This window comes from Haliaeetus leucocephalus, unplaced genomic scaffold, assembly GCF_000737465.1.
Source record: "Haliaeetus leucocephalus isolate CR32 unplaced genomic scaffold, Haliaeetus_leucocephalus-4.0 Scaffold195, whole genome shotgun sequence".
In the NCBI taxonomy this organism is placed as follows: domain Eukaryota; kingdom Metazoa; phylum Chordata; class Aves; order Accipitriformes; family Accipitridae; genus Haliaeetus; species Haliaeetus leucocephalus.
Genome location: NW_010972631.1, coordinates 8,441,394 through 8,462,947, shown reverse-complemented (window position 1 = coordinate 8,462,947; position 21,554 = coordinate 8,441,394). Strand labels below are relative to the sequence as shown.

Genomic DNA, 21,554 nt, shown 5'->3' with positions numbered 1-21,554 from the left:
CATGACCAGAACAGGCCTACATCCACTCAGAAAACAACAAAACCAGAGCTTGACAAAGATGATACACCAGGTGTTGCAGCAACAGTGGGTTAAGCACTCCTCCCTCCAGCTACTTCAAGCAAAGGAATGGTTACTTCGGAATATGCCCTCTATGGAGTCTTTAATCTGATAAAGCAGCTATAAGATAAGATATTTGTATTCTTCTTGTGTACAGCCTACATCCATGCCTACCTAGCACCATTTAGCTCTAAAAAACATCCTTCAAGTTTGATTCTTTTTCATTAAAAAAAAAAATCATTGAGCAATTTCATGACAATAATGCTGCAAAGTGCAATTTGGCAGAACTCACAAAGATCGTATTTTCTATCGCCTGTCCCGAATTCGATCTTGGACTAGGGACAGGTGAGGCAAACAAAGCAGAATCTTGACCACAAAAATCTCGATTGCCTTGATATTCTGGAAACGAAGCTAAGGCGATACTGCTTTTTTTCCCAGAGAACAGTCTGGCCATGTAAGATTGGTATCTCATGCAGAGAAAGGGAAATGAATTACTTTTTACTCAGAAGACAACTACTTCTCCCTACAGATGAGCACATCTTAAATACTGTTATTGTTTCATAAACTTCTGATGATCAGACAGTAGCCATTTGCTACACTATCTCCTGTGAACAAAGTACATGAGCACTCCATGGTTATGTCTTGAATGAACCATCTGCTCTTGAACCATCACTGTCCACATCCAGTCATCTGCAGCATCTAATAAACCACAGATCAAAGTAGAGAGCAGGTTGGTTAGACAGCCTTGGCAACCCTACCATTCTGTCTGAACCAACTCAGTAACACAGCTTATTGTAGTTGGGACGCAGGTATGAGTAGTTTCACACTATGATTTAAGATTTTTGCTATGTTTATTTGGGTTATCTTGTAAAGGGAACATTCCACAGTATGATGGCATGCAATTTTAACTACAAATCTGTCCACAGAGGAAACCTAGTCGCCAGCTAAAATCCATAAAATTATTACACAGTTTTAACACAAAAAAATTATGTAGTTAAGTCAGAAAACAGGGAAAAGAAATTTTGGTCTTTCTTTTAAAACTACAAAACCTTAATGAAGAAACTGTATTAAAGGTAATGCAGAACATCAATTCTTTTTTAAAAAGAAAACCTCTCCAGAAAACATTTCAGACTTCAGACAAGAAGCTTGTTAAGAGGCAGTTTTATTTGTTTTAGTACAGCTTGCTTTTATCACTTGATTTAGATAATTATTTTTCCAGTTAATCTCCGTCTCATGTTTAGACTTAAAAGGTGCCTATCACCTTTGTATTTGAGTAGTAAAGATTGCTGGTTTATTTATATTTATTCAAATCATGACTTTCTTTATTACTACTCCAGATACTAAGTCAATAATATCTTTCCTGTTAACTATCCCCATATACTTCGAAATATTGTAGCCTACTTTGTTGTGGTGTCTGTTTTTTAATTGTAGGTCTGATGCCAATGAATGGAATAAAATAGGACTCCTTAGAAACACCATGTTTCCCATGTCTGGAGAAAAGTTATTTTCTTTACTTCATTATTATTTCCCCTGACAGTTACATCAAGCCTGTGACAATGACGTAGTCTTAACTCTTCACTGCTGTTTGGTGGTATTTCACTGACAGTTAGCATTTTGTTATCATGGGATGACTGGAGAGCAATGCAATTTTCAAAATTAAGTTTTTAATTAATAGGTATTAATCTCTGAAATCATCCTGGCAGCAGTCTCTGAGAATGGGCATGGAAAGGAGTTCCTCTAATACGGAAACTTAGGCTCCGTTTAATGTAGGATTCAGGCATGGTGACCAGGAAACCTACTGACCATTCTCTTTCTCATCTAGAAAAGGAGGATCTCCCGACTTCCCAAAGGTATTAATAAACACTACACATATATCCATGACCACTGAAGAGCTACGCCCAGATTTCATTTTGACTGTAAATGTGGCAATGTCAGTGAACCAATCAAGAGAGTACAGGTCTTTCAGAAAGACGACATCAACTGTCATTGTCCTCCAGCAAAAACTGGAGATCTCCATTCTACCTCAGTCAATATTTCTTCATCCTCAGAATCCCTCACTTTCCAATGTAAGTGCTTCATCAACAGATTTTGTATGCCTCTCCCCAGCATAAATCCCATAATGCAGCTGGTCATCCTTTACAGTAGCCCAGGACATCTGCTTGGTGGAGAACCTTGCTGCCCACTCTCCTGAATTGTTAACAACAATGACACCCCCCAAGCCCCCAACTCGTGTCTTCATGTAGTCTAATGCAGTGTCAGCAGCCATCTCTGGTGACAGTCCTGAAACAAGGAAGAACAAGATAACTTCATGGTGTCTGTCTTGAAATAAGTTTTAAAATTCCCTTCAAGTTTCACCCCTTCCAAAGAACCAGCCAAATCTAATTCCTCCTTCAACTAAATCAGCAAGAAATTTCCAATGTAGCAAAGGAACTGTTTATAGGAAGGCCCTGGACAGTTGCTAATAGCTGCTATGGTATGGTGCTGCTACAAAGACAGGATTTAAATAGCTTCAGATTGTAATTTAGTTTCAGTGTTTGATATAGACTAACTCATCAACTCTATGTTCAAGACACAGCATTTCTTATGCCATCATTTGAAGGGAAAAATGCCAATCTGCACGCTTTCCATCAAAGGTTTGTCACAAGGTAGGTCTAAAGCATTTACAATTTGGAAAAAAACATGTTAAAGCAATCAAAAATTTCAATCATCATCTATGTTCCAAGTCCACTGGCTGCAATGGAGCTCAAAGCATGTACTTCACACTGTCGTAATTTATCAAAAGCAGACATCAAACATTACTCTTCCTGAAACTTCTGAAAGTATCAGGCAAGACGAGGACTCAATGTACTACACATCAGAGAAAGGACCAGCAAAGCAACTTTATCTTTTCATTACAGTTAATTCATATTAACAGGACTATTTTCTAAATAAAACAAAGTTAATGTCTACATCATACACACAAGTCTGTAATGGCTGCAGAATATTTGTTCACTACAAGTTTGAATGTATATTCAGGAATGCAGTTGGCTCAGCCTAATTGTTCTAAGATATATACCATCAGTAATGTTATGCAGCTTAGATTGCAGAACAAAACCTGACCTTCATGCCTTCCCTCCAAATTTTGAGTTAAAACCAAACAAAACCAGCAGAGTCAGAATTATTCACAGCACTGGTGACTGACAGGATAAAGCTCCTTTCTCTGACGTTACGAGTGACACTGTGACTATTCAAGTCAGTGGCACTGACTTCAAAGGGTCAGCATTTCACTGTTTGATTTTTCATCAAGACAACAGCTGCCACCATAAGACAGAGATTCCAACAGCTGTTAAGACTGGCAAAGCAATTCACTCCTGAAATATGAAAGCAAGTTTCACAACGTTGGTCCAAAAGAAGATATTTACTATGTGAATTACTGAATAGATGAACAGAATTATGAAAGAGCTCTGTAGTTATTCTTAAATATGCAACTTCAGTTGACCGTTCAAGGACTCAAAAAGTTACAGTAACTTGAGGGTTTGTTTTCAGTGCCTTCATGGAAACGTGGGGGGGGGGGGGAAGTCTATTGCTGACGTATTTTCCTGGCAGCTGAGTTATACTTCTGGGCAGGATGAATGAAGGTAGAGCAAGCATGGGCAGGGTGAACAAGTGCAAACCAATTAAACATGCACACATGTGGGTTCATTTTCTTTTTTCTTTTTCTAAAAAACTTTTTAATTTGAGCCTCATTTGCCTTTCATACTGATTGATCACAAGCCAGGTAACTGCTATCAGCGCATAGGTTTTGCAATGCAGTTAACTTCAAGCCAGAGAAGAAACTGGTTTACACAGTTTAGACTAAATACAGCTTAGAAGGCCAGTCACAAATTGAATAGCTAGGGACATAACAGAGAGAGTAAGGGGAGATCATAATGTGTTAGAGCTTTGGGAAACAATCTGTAGGTTGTATTTTATGCTGAAACTATCACATTAGCCAAGAGATTTACAGAGAAATGCACCCATTATATGCAAACAGCTCTATAAAGTGTAACAAAAATATTGTCAGCTGTTACTTGTCTCTCTACTTACTGCTTCTCCAATGAAAATGTAAATTGAAAGTTTTCCAACTATTTCCACTTCAGTTGATCTCAAAGCAAGCTACACTGTACTGCCCAAAAGCTACGGCTTTCTAAAAATAATGGTGATATCTATATTAATGGTTCTTCAACTGCATGCAATAGAAGTATGTTGTCTGGCTATGTTTACAGGCTGTAATATAATCAAGGGGTTAGATGACAGACTAACTCATGAAGGTAAAGCTCCAAAGGGTCATCTCACAGTCAGATTATATTACAGTCACATAAGACATACTGTGTCAGCTGTTTACCACATACCCACCCAGTCAGTTTAGTGTATTTTCCAAAACAAAATGAAAATTTAAATCATAGTTAAAACATCTTAAAAGCATTTCTGTTGCTATAATCAGAGTTGTTAAAATAAAGACCTTTACAGTTTATTAGAAAGGTGATATCCTATGCTTTCCTTATTTCAGCTCTGATTATCTATCTCTAGCCCTCCTCTACTGCTTCCTTAAACATATCTTCCTTTTACTTGTTCTCTGTTGCTTTGTTCACAAAATTTTAGTTTAAATTTGGGAAAAAATTATTAAAGAGAACTTCAGTTAAACAAAAGTAGACAATAATGTCTTCCAACCTACATTAATCTAAAGCATGATTAAACATCAAGCAGCATAGATATTTCTGTCCACTTAAGGCTATTTTAGATTTATTAATACTTTAGTACTTCATTTCATTTTTAAAGAGAGGTGACCCATCCACATAACCCTGGGAACAACTCTTCTGACAACCGTTGTAGGATGATAAGTACATAAACTGAAACCTGTCATTAGGCAACGTTTCCTAGCCTCATTATTTCAACTCACAGGAAGTTTGGAATATACCTTGCTCCATGTGATAGAGGATCAGTCGGGCTAAGACCACTTTCATAATGCTCTCTCCGTGTCCTGTGGTTGAAGTGGCACCGGAGCGGTTATCAGCATAACCTCCACTTCCTTTTCAGAGAGGAAAAAAAAAAAAAAAATAGGCAGCAATGTTCTGTAATAAAATCTGCAAGCTCTGCATTGTTTAAAATTGGTACTGAACATTTCTTCCTAAAGGGCCGGCAGTTCTGTGCACACCTGGGAGCAAAGTGTCAGTAACAAACTTCTTTCTCATTTCTGCATCAGTTTGAAAAGTAAAAAACATGAGAGAGAGCAACAAGAGCTGGATGAAGTCAGTTGCCAAGTTGAGAGAGCTAGAAGACTAGTGATCTGCTTGTGGTACAAGAAGCAGAAGCAGCAGGGATAGGCAAAAGTATCTTCCAGAACAGGAAGGGACGGTATATTGAGCATCAGCAAACTAGTGATGGGATGCAGAGTGCCAGGTCATACAACATTACCAATTGAGAAGATATGAAGGAAGATCTTGTGAGGACATTGGTGAATTTACCAAGTTTGAGGGGAACTTATCTGCAACAGAAAAAGCAGGTAAGAGATTTGAAGAGCCTGGGCCCTAGTGAAGCATCACGAAGCACCCCCGAAGGATCTTGCAATCCTCACCACAAGCAGTGTTTCTTCTGTTGAACATGCTCCCCCCCCGCCCCGCTTTTTTTTCCTCCCATCCTTGTTTTGCTGGCATATTCCACACCCTGCTCACCACCAAGCTTCCGCTTGCTCAACACCCATGTTTCTAGCACATCTCCTAAGAAAAATATTTCCCAGGAGCTGGGGAGGAACATACCACAGCATTATAAACAAGGTACTGGGGGAGGGGAAAGCAGCACAGAAGAGCAATGAAAGTTTCTTCCCTTCTGTACTTTCTTGATCAGATCAGACCCTTTCAATGGAACCCGATTTACACATGGAAAAACACTGCCACAATCAGTCTGTCAAAGCCCCCTTTCAAAAGGCTCTAATATTTAAAAGGACAGCTAGCATTTCTGTATCCAATCCTGCAGATGTCTACTAAGAGCAAAAGTTACAAGCAATATGCTCAAGAGTGCCCAGGTTCACTTGTCCTTCACAGACCTACGTCCCATACTATAGGAGCCCTGAACATGATCTACACAAGAAAAGGGTGCTTGCAGTCAGAAGGCTGCAGTCAGAAATGAAGCTGAAAATCATTGTCAAAATGCATGCAGAGGGTACCAAAACACAGCAACTTAGGGTGCGAGAGAAAGTTAGTATTAGTTTTACAATAATCATGTACTGCCAACAGCAGTGCTATTTGAGTTTGGAACATGTTTTACTAAAAATAATTATTTTTTAAATCCCAACTGTATGGTAGAACTCTGAAGCAATCAAATGGCAAGTCTGTCCCATGAGAGGAGGAAGTCTGCGGAAAGGATTTCAAATGTCTCTTTGTACTTGGATAAGAGATCTCTTAAAATATTTCCTTTATTCCACACCGCATCTATTAGGCTCTGAAGCAGTCTTATCAGGGCTCTCTAAGAACAGGAATTTACTCAAAGTTGCCAGTCATTTTACAAAATTGGCTCACTCCTATAATGAACAGTAATTACAATTACACCTACTTCCTTAAGTACCAAGGAAACAGCATCTTAGTATGGAACAGGCTACATTTTTTGACTTAGCTGTAAGCACAGAAATACAAAAGGAGAGTTTTATCAGAATGAACAGACAGGAAATAGAAAAAAAAAATAATGTTAGCATTCAGGAAAGGACAGAAAAAAGGAATTCCCATCCCCATTTTCCAGACAGAAAAGTGTTGGATTATGATAATAATGACAGCACTACACCTCTACTCCCAATCCTTACTTGCAATCTCCACATTGTGTTAAGGAGCTTCAGCTTTGATACATTTGAATGTTAGACCTCCATTTCAGATGTACCAGTATTTATGTTTCATTTCACAACTGAAAAGGAGACTGTGCAATACTTTTTTGCTTTCTTTTTTTCTTTCTTTAAATAAGATACCTCCAAAAAATGAGAGGCAAGACCCCATACCTATGCATGCTGTGTCACCAACACGGCCAATCAGTTTATTAGAGAGTCCTCCAGTGGATGTTGCACAAGCTACATTTCCTTCACTGTCTATAGCAACAGCACCGACTGTTCCAAGGTCTCTGCCAAGAAAAACAGTTCACAAAATTAGGTAGAATTAAAGCATACCTGCCAAAGCATGTTGCATTTCTTTTCCAGGTAACTTTAAAAAAGATTACTGCAAAAAAATTACTGCTCATCATAAAGCTATTTTTTACCATGCTTCTCATTACAAAACCAACAAGCAATATGCAACAATTCTCATAGCTTTATATTTAACAGAGTAGAAAACACTCAATTTTTTTTCATCTCCCCCCATGACTGCTTTATCTTCGTAGCATGGAAACTTTGATTTGGGGAGGCAAAAACCCACGAAACAAAAGCATGCAGGGCAGAAATATTTTTAGCTATCATAGTTCTGGAGTAGTTTTTTGGCTGTGACACACCTGAAACACAACTTTCCCCTAAATAGCAACTCAAAGATGCAAGAATTGTCTCCACTGTCTCAACAGGAGGTTAACCGGAATTATTAATGACAATGCATGTAAACAAGTGAATACAGAAAAGGACAGTAATGTTATGCATGCACTGAATCATTTCCTTCCTGTTCCTCCTCTTTCCTCTTCCTTATTCTCCTAAATGTTTAAATGCCACCAAAAAAAAAAAAGTTATTTATGTGCCTTTCAACTAGTATTGTTCACAACCCATCATTAATGCAAATTTTCATCTTTGTACTCTGTAGCTACGCAATCTTGAGGTTTAAATCACTTGGCCCGTAGAATCTGTTGAAACCACACATCAGCTTAAAAATCTTCATGCACTGAAGAAAATAGAAGTTTCAACTATTGCTTTATTTCTTCAGCACAGAAAAGTCATATATAATAAGCTGCTTAAAATATACACATGTATTCATACTCAGAAAAAAAAAAGGGCTATTGTAACTTACTGTAACTGTTGCTGCACTGAGAAGCAAGACATTACTGAGAAGCAACAGTTTTGAGTGTTCCAATATTCCAATCTTGGCAATTCATGCAGGAACATAAAACAGTCTCTAGCTAGGAGAGGTATACCAAAAAAATTTAAATCCCTCCACACAGGAAAAGAATTTGTAACAATCCTTCAAGGAACTGCTCAACAGGAGACTGCAACAGGAATATCTTTGGAAGTTGCTTGGCCACTGGTGAGGGTCTTTCTATAGCCCCACAAAATCTAAGCTAATTAAGTCAGAGTCCTTGTGTACCACGAAACCCACAGTCAATTTCTCAGAGAAGCAACTTCCTGTTCCCTGCTGCTGATGTAAAATATCATACTGTCAGTCCCTACACTTCATTCACAGCAATTCAAAGTTGACTGATGAATCACAGGCCTTACAAACTGCTCTGACATTTATGTGGAGACGGACCTCAACTCAAACTGATATGATGGTGCAGATGGGCTTCCCACCCATCCATCTGTTACAAATGATTTGCTGAAAAGAATATCAGTAAATTCAGTACTCCCTTGCACACTCATGTGGCACCTTTCAACCAACTAAAGTTAGATCCTCCTGAGACCTTAAGAAAGGTGCATCCAGACATACATTTTCCTAAGTATGTATTTACCTTAAGCAATTGTGAGAATAATGAAAGTGCACAAATCACATACGCAGCAGCTATCTGTTTTGGTACAAAAGCTCAACTGGCAATAAATAACAAAGTGAATGCGTCTGACATACCTTATCTGCCGTGGAGCAAACAGACAAATACACTATATTTCTTACTGTCCCTTTAAACTTTTTTATTGCTTCAGTGTCACATATTTTCTTTGTTCATCTTCAGAACAAAGGCAAAGAAGATATAAATAATCTGTTGCATAGCTAGTTGACTCAGAAACATCACCAAGGCAGGCAAACTAAGTAGAGATACCATATTATAACTATCTCTCTATTCGTTAGTGACAGTAGCAAGAACCTCAACAAGTACCTGCAGTATACCAGAGGATGCTATTAGTAATAACGATTTTGTTCAATCAAGAATTATTCTTATATACTGCACAGACTGTGACACAGAATGGATCAGTTGGATTTGTTCATTCCCTTTTGTCTACATCTTTCATTATCCAGTACTCATGAAGTTACATGTACTTATTCTATCCCCATTCAACTAATAAGGCATCTGCTATTTTGACTCTTAGCCCTGCATCAATAGTAGCGTTTTCTGTCGATTGCTATCAGGGCCCTTGTTAATTAATACCTCCTCGAGTTACTCTTGCACTGTGATTCACAGATTTACTACCTTATGGCCAGACTCAACTGCCTTTCTGAGGGGTTCTCAGGCAATCTCCAGCCTTCTTGACAAAGGTATGGTCAGAATCTTTGGAGTGAGAGACTGAAGATAAAACAAACCACATCCTATTCTCAGCAAAACGTGTACAAGATGCCTTGTCGTAAGTGCAATGGAATCATAAGCTTTTAGCATAAATGAATGCACGCTTCTAACCAGCAGAAGAGAAAGGTCTCTCTTCTGGAAACAGCAAACTTGGCTTGGAAAGCTGTGAACCCCCAAGGTTTCCAACATTGTTAGGACCAGAGGACTGGAAGCAAAGTACACACCAACCTTCAAATTCCCAGTGTGATCTGGTATTATCTTGCCTCTGACTAACACTACTTCACCTTCTGCCTGTTCGCCCCAGGCAAGTTTCTGCATAATCACTGTGGACATAACAGGAAAAAGAACATTCCACATGTGATACAGGAACAAATGGGCTTGCATAAAAAAAGACCGGTTTTCAACTTTGCAAACTTGTGCTGATGTTTTGGGCACTGGCTGTCAGAAAAAGAACAGCATGGCTAAGACAGGAAAAAGTCTTGAGCCCTTCAAAAATACACAAGCCTTCTATTATCAGATATTTCAGAACAAGACAATGCTGAAATTGAAGATACCTAATACTGTTACAAGAAAAAAAATAATTAAGCAGTTATAAAGAATGAATGGAGACTCAGAAGCCATGCCATTCCAACTTACATATTCAGGAGACCAAGTGGCAGGAGGGGCTACGCCATCCTCTAATCCTTCATAACTAATTATAATACCACACAGTCCTTGGACAGACCATGGATCAAAAGAAAACTTCTTTTGGATACAAGATGAACTACGACTGAGACCTTATGGTCAAGGAACAACTTTGCTTTGTTTACAAGACCATATTTACACTTGCCTCACGAATTTGTTTTTCCTTCTAGCAATTTACTGACAGTAACACATAGCTTGTAGTTTATAGCCTCATTTCATGGACTTTAATTAAAGATGCCCACAGAAGAAATTTCCTCCTTTTGATCTACTAATTCTTCAGCTCTGCTTCTCTCATTACCGTTTCACAGAACAGATGAACAACATGTAATACAGCATTTATATTATATAATACAGTGCTTTCCTATGCCACAACCATTAACATACAAATGGAAGCTCAAAACAATTTAGTATTTATGCCTACCTCACAGGCATAAAAAACATTTTTGACATTTGATGATTTTGCTTCCTTTCCTGCCCACCTCACCTTCCTCTTTACTTTATATGAGACTTGCTTATTTTTCAAGTGACTTTCGTTTTTCTGTTGTGCAATACCATCCAGTAGTATCCCTCTTCACACCAACCATTACACCAAACTTCTTGGTCAATTTTGTCATTCCTATCTACAATAACCAAAAGCCACAATCAGCACTCAGGAGGAGTTACTAGTCAAAATCTGATGTCGTTTAACTACCTAATCCAGTTTAAAGACACATCTGATCATCTACTTAACAAAGATCAGCTTTATTAATTTTCTATTTTTTTTTCATGGACTCATTTTAAAATGTGGACTGAGGATATTTTAGAATCACAGTTCCTTCATGGAAAAGAACTATACAAAGTGATGCCTGCTGTTTATTAAAGCTGCTCGATAAACTGGTGATTTTAAGAACAATAACAAGTTCTAACCTTGTTCTCCATTAATGCCACAAAACCTATGCTCTGTCAAAGTGACTGACAATCTTAAGCATCAACAAGTTTGTTCAAGTTTGTTCCAGTCACTTACACTTGAGCAAATTAACTGAAAGCTTGATTTTTCATTACTTTCACTGAGGACATACTGTGAAGACTGTATCAAACCATGTAATACTTGGAACTGAAGTATTCTCAAGTCTGCATACAGGCCTTCAAGCTTTGGTTTGTTTGGTTTTTTTTTTAACTGATAGCATAAATTAAATTACCTGAATTTAAAAAGAAAAAATATTTTACAAAAACCCTACTTCTGAAACTCTTCAGGGTTGGAATCTGGCTCAAGGTTCTTCTTCCATCTCTCCCGGGATCTCTCGGTTATGAGTTTCTCCCCTGGAGTCTCAGGAATACCCATGGCCTGAGCAAAGAGGTGTGCACCATGGTCAGTCAGCAGCATGTGCTTCGTCTGCAGAAGACAGACAGGAGATTCACTGACAATTCTTGTTTGGTCTTGTACTGAGCAGTTTTGTACAAGCACTCTTTATTTTTAGAAGTATCCACACAAAGAAAATTCCAAATTTTGTTTTATTTTTAAACTTTCTAGATTTCTATGCCTACATCCTCTTCCACTACCTGAAAAAAATTTCAGCTCTCCAAAACACAAACTTTCATCAATAGTAGAAAAGAATTGCATTTATCTATTTAATACTTATAATGGGAGAAAGAAAAATTGGTAAACTTGCTCTTTTGCATGCAACTTCCTTGTACTGTTTCCAGTCAATCATCAAATCACTACTTAACTGAACTGTTTTGTCCGGTTAACTAAGAGATCTAGAAGGATTTTACTCAGAAGGAAAGAATGGTAAATAAATTCCTGTTCTGTTTGAAGGTATTAAACCTCGTAAGAGTACAATAACCAAAAAATGTAAATATCATGCACTGAAGTGTTTCTTAACATCAGCTCAACCATTTTATTTTAAGTATTTCCTTCAACTAGCTGCTACTCTTACAGACCCAGAATTTCAAATTCAAGAATGGAATACTGTTCTAACAGGTTTGACCGAAAAATGTTTGCTCTATTCTAACATTTGCAGAAGCTCTATTTTGATTCCTTTATTTAGCAAAGCACTTAGACCAGATTTTAAGTCAACAGCCTTAGTTAAATCCATGCTTCAAAGTCTGTACAGCTTGGTTAATTCACGTTTTAGAGAAACTTCCCAGATAAATTTGTTTCATTAATCCTTATACTTTAGTAGGACCTCTAAAATCCCCCCCTTTTTTTTTTTTTTTTTTTTTACATCTGTTTCCAAAAATAAGCATCAACTTCTTGGACCACTACACTGCTGTTAATTGCTCATCAAAGCCCAGGAGGGTTTTGGAGAAGTGGTGGTCTGACTATACCGTATGGAGTCATTTCAGAGCACAGCACCTAACTTCAAGCAAGCTTTTATGTCCATGCAGCAGCACAGCACACAGGTACCAGGTGAGGTCCAAAAAGTACAACCACGTGATGCTGGAGGCTGCAGGCCTGCAGAGCCTTGCAGGGCACCAAAGTGGCACATACTCGGCTCTCAGACTGAAGCGAGGATGCCAGAGGTTGGGTATTTCTGTGACATGCTGCATTCCTCAGGACATTTACACTCTCAAAGCTTCAGACTTTTAAAGATGTTGCAGACCATCAACTTCTGTTGATTTCTAAAGCAATGACAAGCAATCACTACTGTGACCAACCCATAGTACTGCATTGTTTTAAAGGATTCCAGCCAAACCCCTTCCCAAACCACGGACACTGATCTCTACTTAAGCTTATTAAAGCCTCTGCACTAACCCCTTCAGATAGTTACAGAAGTGGGAAATGTGACTACACTTTAGAAACGTTCCTGATGTTGTGGCCCTGACATCAGACATTTTTGAAAATTTAAATGCCTTTTTATTGACAAATTAAGCCCTCAATTCATAAGACTATTGCTTTAGGGAACAAGAATAAGGCTTACAAGGGAAAAGTCCTCTGTATATGTGAAAGAGCGGACAACGGGCTTACATGCCGAGTGATGTTACCAGACAGTATGACCTACCTATTTCTAACAAAGCTAGGTTTCTTCCACTTGAAAGCCAACTTCTTTGTGCAATACTGCCCCCCTCTGCCATTGCCACCAAACCACCAGAAGCACACAACCCAATAATTCAAATTGGTTTGGGGTTTTGGTAGGGTTTTTTTGTTTGGGTGTTTTTTTTTTTTTTTTTTTAGGAAATACAGATGAAGTCAAAATAAAAGTTCAATGTATCAGAAGGCTGTGTCCTTCATCACTTGCTTTCTTCAGCAATTAAGACTGTATATCGTCCTTTAAATAAGTTTAAAAACAAAAAGTTTTATTGTAAAAAATGGAAGTTATTTCTTAAAACTTTTTCAAAGGGTTCCCTCCCATATGCAGGTTCTGATAACATACCCACCTTCCTGAGCTGCGCAAACAAGAAATACGTGCACATAGAGGAAATAAGCTTCTATGATAGGGGGTTTTTTGTTTGTTTTGGGGTTGGGTTTTTTTCAGTCCTCACTGAAAAGAAGGTATCTTAAGGCGCATTTGATTTTTTTTTTCTTTTCAACATATCTTACCAATCAAAAGAGCTGGTAGAACATTGCCAAACAACCCAAAAGCACATTTTTCTGTGTCATCCTTCTTCTACAGTTTCATGAATAAGTTTGCTAACTTTCTTAAGTGCCTAATTTTTCTGGGACACAATTATACAAAGTAATCCAAAAGGACAAAAAAATAAATAAAGGATTCTAGAGATCTTACTAACAAACAACAAATGTTGGCAAATTTAGTTAATTTCATGGGAAACAGGAAAGAGAAAATCCCCCAAATTTCTGCAGCTGGCCTGAAATTCAGACCATCACTGTTGTTTATTTAACAACCCTGGCAGTGTGCAGAGCATAGCAAAAATTTGCACCTTTGCCTTGAGAAGTCTATGTTCTAAGCTAAATTCTCCTCTGTCTAATGTAAAGGGCTGGATGATATAGTAGGGGAAAACATATACACGGTTCATGCACACCAATGAATCAGTGCTCTAATGTTCAGAAGATGCCCACCTAATGAAATGTTGGAGCTGAGGGGGATTACATGCCCCATTCAAAAACAAAACAACAAAAAAGTGCCATTTCAATGTATCATTCTATTTTTGTTCACTACATAACAGGAATTGAACTGCTTTCTCAAGGATTTGTTGAATTACTTAAGGTACTAAAAGCCTTCCATCTCTAGAGCCTGCCGTGTTCAACAGCGTAGTAAATAATGAATGGAAATTATTCTGCTGCCCTCCTTTCTTCAATCCCATGGATTTGGACATATTTGAGCCCAGTGAGAATGTGACAGCACACAGGGTAAATGTGCACAATAACAACCTAGAAGAGCCACTCTGGCCACCAGATGGAGCCCATATTGTTCCAGAATAGTAACAGAAATACAGAAAATTACAAGCAGGTGGGGAGGGGTTTTTGGGTTTGTTTGGTTTTGGGACCTCTATGTTTCAAAATTCCTTAAGGCAGTCAGGCATCTCAAAGCCACTGGGAAATAAGCATCCTAACATGCTTAGGACCCCAGGAAAACTAGTCTTATTACCCATGGGTCACAGAGTTGAAAATATTTTTAATTATGCACAGTAAAACAAAACAAAATACACTCCGAAGTGTACTGTGAAATAGCCTGGCTTGGTGTCCCAGAATTCCTGTCCAAGATGAACAGAAGAGTAACATCAGTTGGTATTCCCATTTACAATACCTGATGGAGAAGCAGCAGAAATTCACCTCAAGATACATCAAGCAATTTAGGCCAAAATTTACATTTGAACTTTGTCATCTACACAGATTTTTTTTGCATCTGGGCAAAGAGTAATACACTTTACCACAAAATTTCATGGTTTTAGAGCTACGCCATTGTACTTGGTCCTGTATAGTTCAATTTTATGTTTTCCTTTCAAATTTAGCCTCAACATTTTTGAACACCAGAAGCACCATACAATGATGAGAAAGACCTTATAACAGACAAGAAAGACAAAAGAGAGGTTTTTTTGGTTTGGGGTTTTTTGGTTTTTAAAAAAACACTTTAGAAAGTTATGTTCTCATATTCTTGTCAACTTAAATGGGATTTTGTCACAGAGAAGACAAAAAGAAGTGATTCTGGAATATGAACTGAACAATGGGCATTAAAAGATGTTATCTACAGGAAAAAAACAAAAAACAACCCACAAAAAACATTCCCCCAACACGCTAGAAAACAGCTCTCCCCCAACTCTCCACTTAGATTCTCAAATTTTAAAAAACTTCGTCTTGTGAAGCTGCCTACCAGCTATACCTATTCATTTGTTCTAGCCAAATGACAGAATAAAACCAATATGAAGGAACAAAAAGCTTATTCATTGCAAGTTTTAACATTGTCTTCTACTGGACGTACTAGACTGATTTTGAAAGCAGAACCATCCTCCAATTAAGGGCAAAAATAATTCTTATCTTCTTTGGAGGCTGTTGAGGACAAATTACATTTCAATCATCTTTACAGATCACCAAAAGAGGTTTTGCTTTCTCAAAAGTCACTTTGAAAGGTTAAAGAAACATAAATGCTCTTTGTTAATAAGTGTTTCTGCAAACATGAACCCTTTTCAACAACAGGGCAGATGCACTAGCAGGATGAAAAATGTAAACTCCAAAGACAGTACAAACTTTTTGATCCCTGTCACAGTCTAGTAACGGTAAAACAGATGCACATACCACACAAATAACCTACTCCATCCTGAACCATACCAGTTGCACCATTTGTGAAAAATGAGAGAAGTGTGCTGTGGAAGATACTAGAATAACTTCTTAGTGGAGCAAAGCGGGATCAACTTTACGTCAGAAGTCAAGTAATAATCATTTGCTGCCCTGGTAAGTCTGATTCTCTTGGAAAATCTGTCACCATCACATAGTGCTAATGTTATCTTCTACTGCTGGAAGACCATGACTTTGCACTAAGGCATCTGATTAGGTCACAACGGAGGAGGCTGTCTAGAGCAACGTAAGACCACATTACATGGCCAAATATGGTACTGGGTCATTTAATTCAGTTCCATGTCATCGCAAAGTCACCAGTATATTATCCAACTTTAATCTTGCAAGATCAAGCAGAAAATTCAGGGCTAGCATAAAAGCTCTTCAAAAAACAAGTGAACAAAACCAACCCTAAAATCTTGAACACCAGCTGTGAAGATACAGATCAACGTGTATGTCAGTTTCTCCTTGAGCTTCCAATTGCATGGCAGAACTTACATTTCCTTAGAATGCTATTTTTAATAAATACCTCTCAAAACCCCTTAAAATAAAAGTTCTTCAGGGTCATGACCATAGTTTCCGAACACTACCATGTATTTCTCCCTTTTTTCCTGCTTCAAAGTGCTACACAAACATCATCAAGGTGTATCAATATACCGGATGAAGTTCTAAGGGAAAAAATGTTTCATACTCAAGTACATATTCAGCATACCTTTTCCATGACAAGTCGAGCAAGTTTTATTGGGTTTGCTATACATTTAACTGCAGATACTGCTCCAGAGTCTAAAGTTTTTCCATCCATGATAATGGCATCCATTTCTACTTCACCTTTTTCATTTAGAACAGATCCGCAGCCTAAAGACAAAAAAAAAAAAAAAAAAATCAGGGAGAAAGGAAAAAGAAGAAAGTCTTTAAGAGCTAACGATCACGTGATTCAATCATTAGGTCTCATCAAGCAAACTTTCTCTTTCCCAGTTTGTTGTCTGACTTATTGAAAGTATCTCCTGCATACAAACAAAACAGCAGAAACACTGCTGAGTATAACCACAAAAATCCAACCATTAACAGCAGTCTCACAGGGTACAACACTTACTTTAAATCTGAGCTTTATAAGATGAAACACACACTTCCAATCCCATCCAAAATGATACACTAGGTATGAGAGTTAAAATGACAAACAATCATGACCACAATTCTTCATCCCCCAGATCACTTCAAGCGTGCATAAAACTATTTTACCTTTACAGTTCTTCCAAAGGAGGATACAATATAACCCAACAAAATAGCACAGTGGTCAATCCTATCAACAGATTAATGTCACATAGCATTCCAAGAAACTGCCAAAATTGACAGAGCAGAATAAAAGTGTTCACTCACTACTGTAACAAAAGCTTGAAGTAACAAGTTCTTCATTACCACATAAAAAACACTAGATTAAGGAATTAAAAAAAATAAAAAATTAAGTAATAAAATGTCAGGTAGTTATTTTCTTCTATAATTACTGGTGCTATTACTAGCCTAATTGAAAATTAATGAGATACAAAATGAGATAATGCAAATAGCAGGTTTTTTTTTTAAATAATGCCAATAACTGTATCACACGGGAATAATCAGTTGTAAGTCATCAAGTGCACAAGCCTTGCTAATAAGGATGGAGAAGACTAAACCTAAAAAGAAGTTAAAAAACCAAAACAAATCATGGCAGTTGCACAGTAGCTCAGGTAGAAAAGACTTGAATATTGTACAGAGCTAAACCAGGTTTTTTTATTTCTGTTGTCTCCAAAACTCCCCCTGCCACACAGACACACCCCCAAAAAGTTATTTTTTGCTCCTCTCCAACTGCATAAGCTATTCCAGACTTCAGCCCTGCACCACTCACAACATGTTAATATCTAGACTACACTGACCTGTAGAGACCTTACAGGTAACTGCCTTGTCCCACCCATGTTAACATCATTCCTCCAGCTTCTCCTTTATGCTGGTGTAAGGAATAAGTCTTCTTGGTTTTCTTCGATAAACCCTGCCATACTCTTTTAGCTTCCTTTGACAAGGTAGGCTCTCTAGCCCATGATCACGAAACTCCCACTAGAACTAGGGTAATCCCATCCCAAGTATCAGTGACCAGAACCATGGTTCCAGGGGAAGCTCTACCAGCCCCCTTCATCACTGCAATAGTAGTAGCCTATGTCTACTGGACATCTCTCTTGGATACATTTTAGGATTTCCTAAAATTTCCTAAGCAGAAAACAGTTGCAGACAGTTCCTGTAGTCAAAGGCCGCTTCCTACAAAAGCCTCTTTTTACAGTTGGTGAAGGGAGACAGGTGCCCTCCAAGAACAATTCATCCCACTTGCCTCAGAGAGCTGTATAGCCACCCTTTCTCATTCCACTGACCACCATGAAAGTCTGTACACCACGGCAAGACTAGATACTAAACTTCAGGTTATCTGAGGTAGGATGAATCCTTCCTTCTATGGTTACAGGCTGCCTTTTCACCTGCCTTCCAGGATGATGGATAAGGACTACCTGTCTCTGAGGCCATGGTACCCATTGGCAGCAGCACTGAAAAAAAAAAAAAAAAAAAAAATTTTGCCCCCTTGGGAAGAAAAGGGCGGGAAAAAAACCAGAGAGACAACAGAAGACAGAAAATCTAAAGGGACACAAATAATGAAGGTGTCTGACATCAGCCAAATTGCGGCAGGGGTACTGAGAGGAGTACTCCAATTCCCTCTATCTACAAGTAGATAGATCTGTCCTCTGTCCTGCAAGGGCTGAGGAGGAAAGTGTGCAAGGATCACTATCATAACAGTTCTTCTACCTGGAGTATTCACACCAAGCTAGTTAATACTACTAGTCAAAGAGATCCCATGAAGGAAATATAACCAAGGCCACTTCCTCATCACAAGCAGAACTTGATGACTTCACGACGCTACACAAGTCACTAAAATGGCAGCTTTAGCCAACAGTATAGCTTCTGAGCCTCTCCACCAAAGCCTACATCAAGATGCATCTACACAGCAGGGGTAAACCCCATCATTCAAAAAAAGGACACAACTTGATGCTTATGCCCATTCTTCCCAATATTTACTGTTGTCTCTTAGCAATGTCTGTGTTTTCCTAGAAAATATTACAGTAAAACTGATTTTCTTTTACAAAGATAAATACCACACAGTGAGTTTTAAACAGCCACTCCAATCAGGGCCCTCTTCACATAGCTTTCAGCTCATTTTCGCCAGCTACTGAGAGCAGCTGTATCTAATGAGTGTTAACACAATTAGATGTATCTGTAAGTGATTACCAGACTACTTGCCATTTAGATCAGCACAAACCTGAACAAGGGCTTAAGGCTCAAGTCCAGTGAAGTAAAAATTAAATGAGAGAATGCCACCCTGATGTTAATTATACAATAGTACACACCACACCTGTAAGTCCACTTCATGATTTCAGCTTGATTCCTTTAAAAATCAAGATACTCAACCCAAGTCAATAACAAAACACTGGAAGTTTCATATGAAGTAAAAGCTCTCCCCTGCTCTCAATTACAAGGTGAGAAGGAACAAGAGAATCTCTGCAAACTAAGTGTGCGCATAACCAATACCTATGTTATCTAAATCACTGACAGGTCTGTCTTTCCATGTTCATTCCTGACATACCTTGGTGGAGGTGGAGAAATATTTTCACTGAAATTCATTAAAATAATAAATTTGAGGTCATACAAAGAGGAGAAAAATATTCAACTATTGACATTAACATTAATCATTAGGAAATCCAGTTATGAACCCTTACTGTAGAAATTCATGACTTGTATACCATTACTGCATTATTTCTGTATTATTATTTACAAAATTACTAATTGCAAGCATTACTTAAGAGAAAAACACCTAAAATCCCCAAGAACAGTATTCCTGTGGCAATAGTAAAGGTCAAGCGTTAAGGCTTAAACATTGCTGCAAGCTATATTCAAGTGCCTTAAACGTGAACGTTAACTAAACATATCCTCCATTAAGGAGTCCATGTCTTAAAACTGAATACATAGCACAGTAATGGGAAAGGATTTACAGAAAAGTAATACAGCACCACAAGAATGAAATGGCAGGTATAAAACACTGAAAAATGAGAAGAGTAACTCATCTGCCTAAGTGTACTCATGAGAAACTATGGTACATACCATGCTATTTTATTATACAGAAAAATAAACTATTTTGTGACACCACTATTTACTCCACTGCAATGTGCATAATTCAAAGAAAATGCAAGCCGGCATTTTCAGAAGCATCAGGGCAAAACGCTTGAAATACATGATGATTCTAAACCCACTTAATTCTTGAAAAATTACCTGCATTAAAATGAGGATCATCTTCCATTGATTGTACTGCCTCTTCAACTGCATCTAAGGCACTGCCTCCCCGTTTCAGGATACCATAACCTCGCAGCGCAGCTCTTACAACACCAGCACGACTTCCTTCTTCTCGTTCTTTAAAGATCCGGCCAGCTCCACCATGCACCACAATGACAGGCTTCATCCTGCCAAATTCCCCACAAGGCTTTCAGCTGCACACACAGGTTACTGGTATTTAGCCTGTTTTGGAAAGAAAAGCCTTTAGCATGTGCCCCCTTCTACATGGAGAGAGAAAGACCTGCAGGTTCATTAACAGATACAGTCAGCTTGACTGCAGCCATTTTATCTTTCAGTACTCACACAAAGGAGCTCCTAATTGAAGTCCGGACTGGAGAAGGCCGCAGGCAACTTAATGCAACTGAGGTCAGCCCTGCTTTGGGCAGGGGGCTGGGCCAGGTGGCCTCTGAAGGCCCCTTCCAGCCTAAATTACTCTATAGTCTTATGGTTTAGCATGAACCTGGCCTGGTGACATTACAAGTTACAGAGAAACAAGCATCTGAGTAACCCTTGATCCTGCTAACTGCTCTTCCTGTTAGATGGGTAGCCCCATTGTTTGAGTACAGTAATATAACCAGTGATAAAGTGACTGACGCGACCCGAGTTAACAGCTCAACCAGCTCTACTGCCTGGACTTCAAACCCCTGACCTCTTGCAAAACTTTGTGCTTCGCGCAGGAAAACAAGGTGTTCAAACCTGGCAGTAAATGGTTTGTTGTTACTGCTCACGGCCTCCTACGAGCAGGAGAGAGTGTTGCTATGCATCTTTGGTGCTAGCAATCACGTTTTCGCTTCCAGAAAAAGGCAAAGGAGAAGCAGCCTCATCTCCCACAGAAATCTAGGGCACCTCGCAGACCAAAGTCTCCACGTGAAAATGGTTTCTCAGGGCCAGCTATTTTTGGAGGCTGTGAAGACAAAATCCAACCACCCTTCCCTCGTCCTACGTGCCAACCCTTTAGACACGAGCCTCTCCGTAGTCCCGGACTACCGACAGCCCGCTCCCTCAGGAGCGGCACTTGCTCTCGGGGCCGCTCGCCAAGATGGCAGCGGGAACCCACCAGACGAAGACCCGGCCCGTGCTGTTCGGGCGTTACAGCCCCCGGTGGGGCAGAAACGTCTCGATTTTCACCCAGGATCCCATAAGCGAGGCCTTGCCAGGTTTGGTTTTTTTGTTTGTTTGTTTGTTTTTTAAATTTCAATCGGTAGCTACGCTCTTCCCTCCGCCAGGGTCAGAGGAGGAACTCGGCGCCAGCTCTCGCTCAGCCGCGGATCAAACCCTGCCAGGCATCCCGGCGGCGCCTCGCCTC

At 38.9% G+C, this 21,554-nt stretch overlaps 1 protein-coding gene across 1 annotated transcript in view; it reads right to left on the bottom strand.

The window, feature by feature from the left end:
• Nucleotides 1–1,426: 1,426 nt before the first annotated feature.
• The window catches only part of ASRGL1 (asparaginase like 1), a 20,324-nt gene continuing 196 nt past the window's right edge, over nt 1,427–21,554 (bottom strand). The window contains exons 2-7 of the mRNA XM_010565785.1: nt 20,189–20,431; nt 16,566–16,708; nt 11,361–11,515; nt 7,058–7,176; nt 4,994–5,104; nt 1,427–2,337 (exon numbers count right to left, since the gene is read on the bottom strand). Of these exons, the coding sequence (XP_010564087.1) occupies nt 2,102–2,337; nt 4,994–5,104; nt 7,058–7,176; nt 11,361–11,515; nt 16,566–16,708; nt 20,189–20,375 (951 nt within the window). The 5' untranslated portion in view covers nt 20,376–20,431 and the 3' untranslated portion in view covers nt 1,427–2,101. The remainder of the gene's footprint in view (nt 2,338–4,993; nt 5,105–7,057; nt 7,177–11,360; nt 11,516–16,565; nt 16,709–20,188; nt 20,432–21,554) is intronic.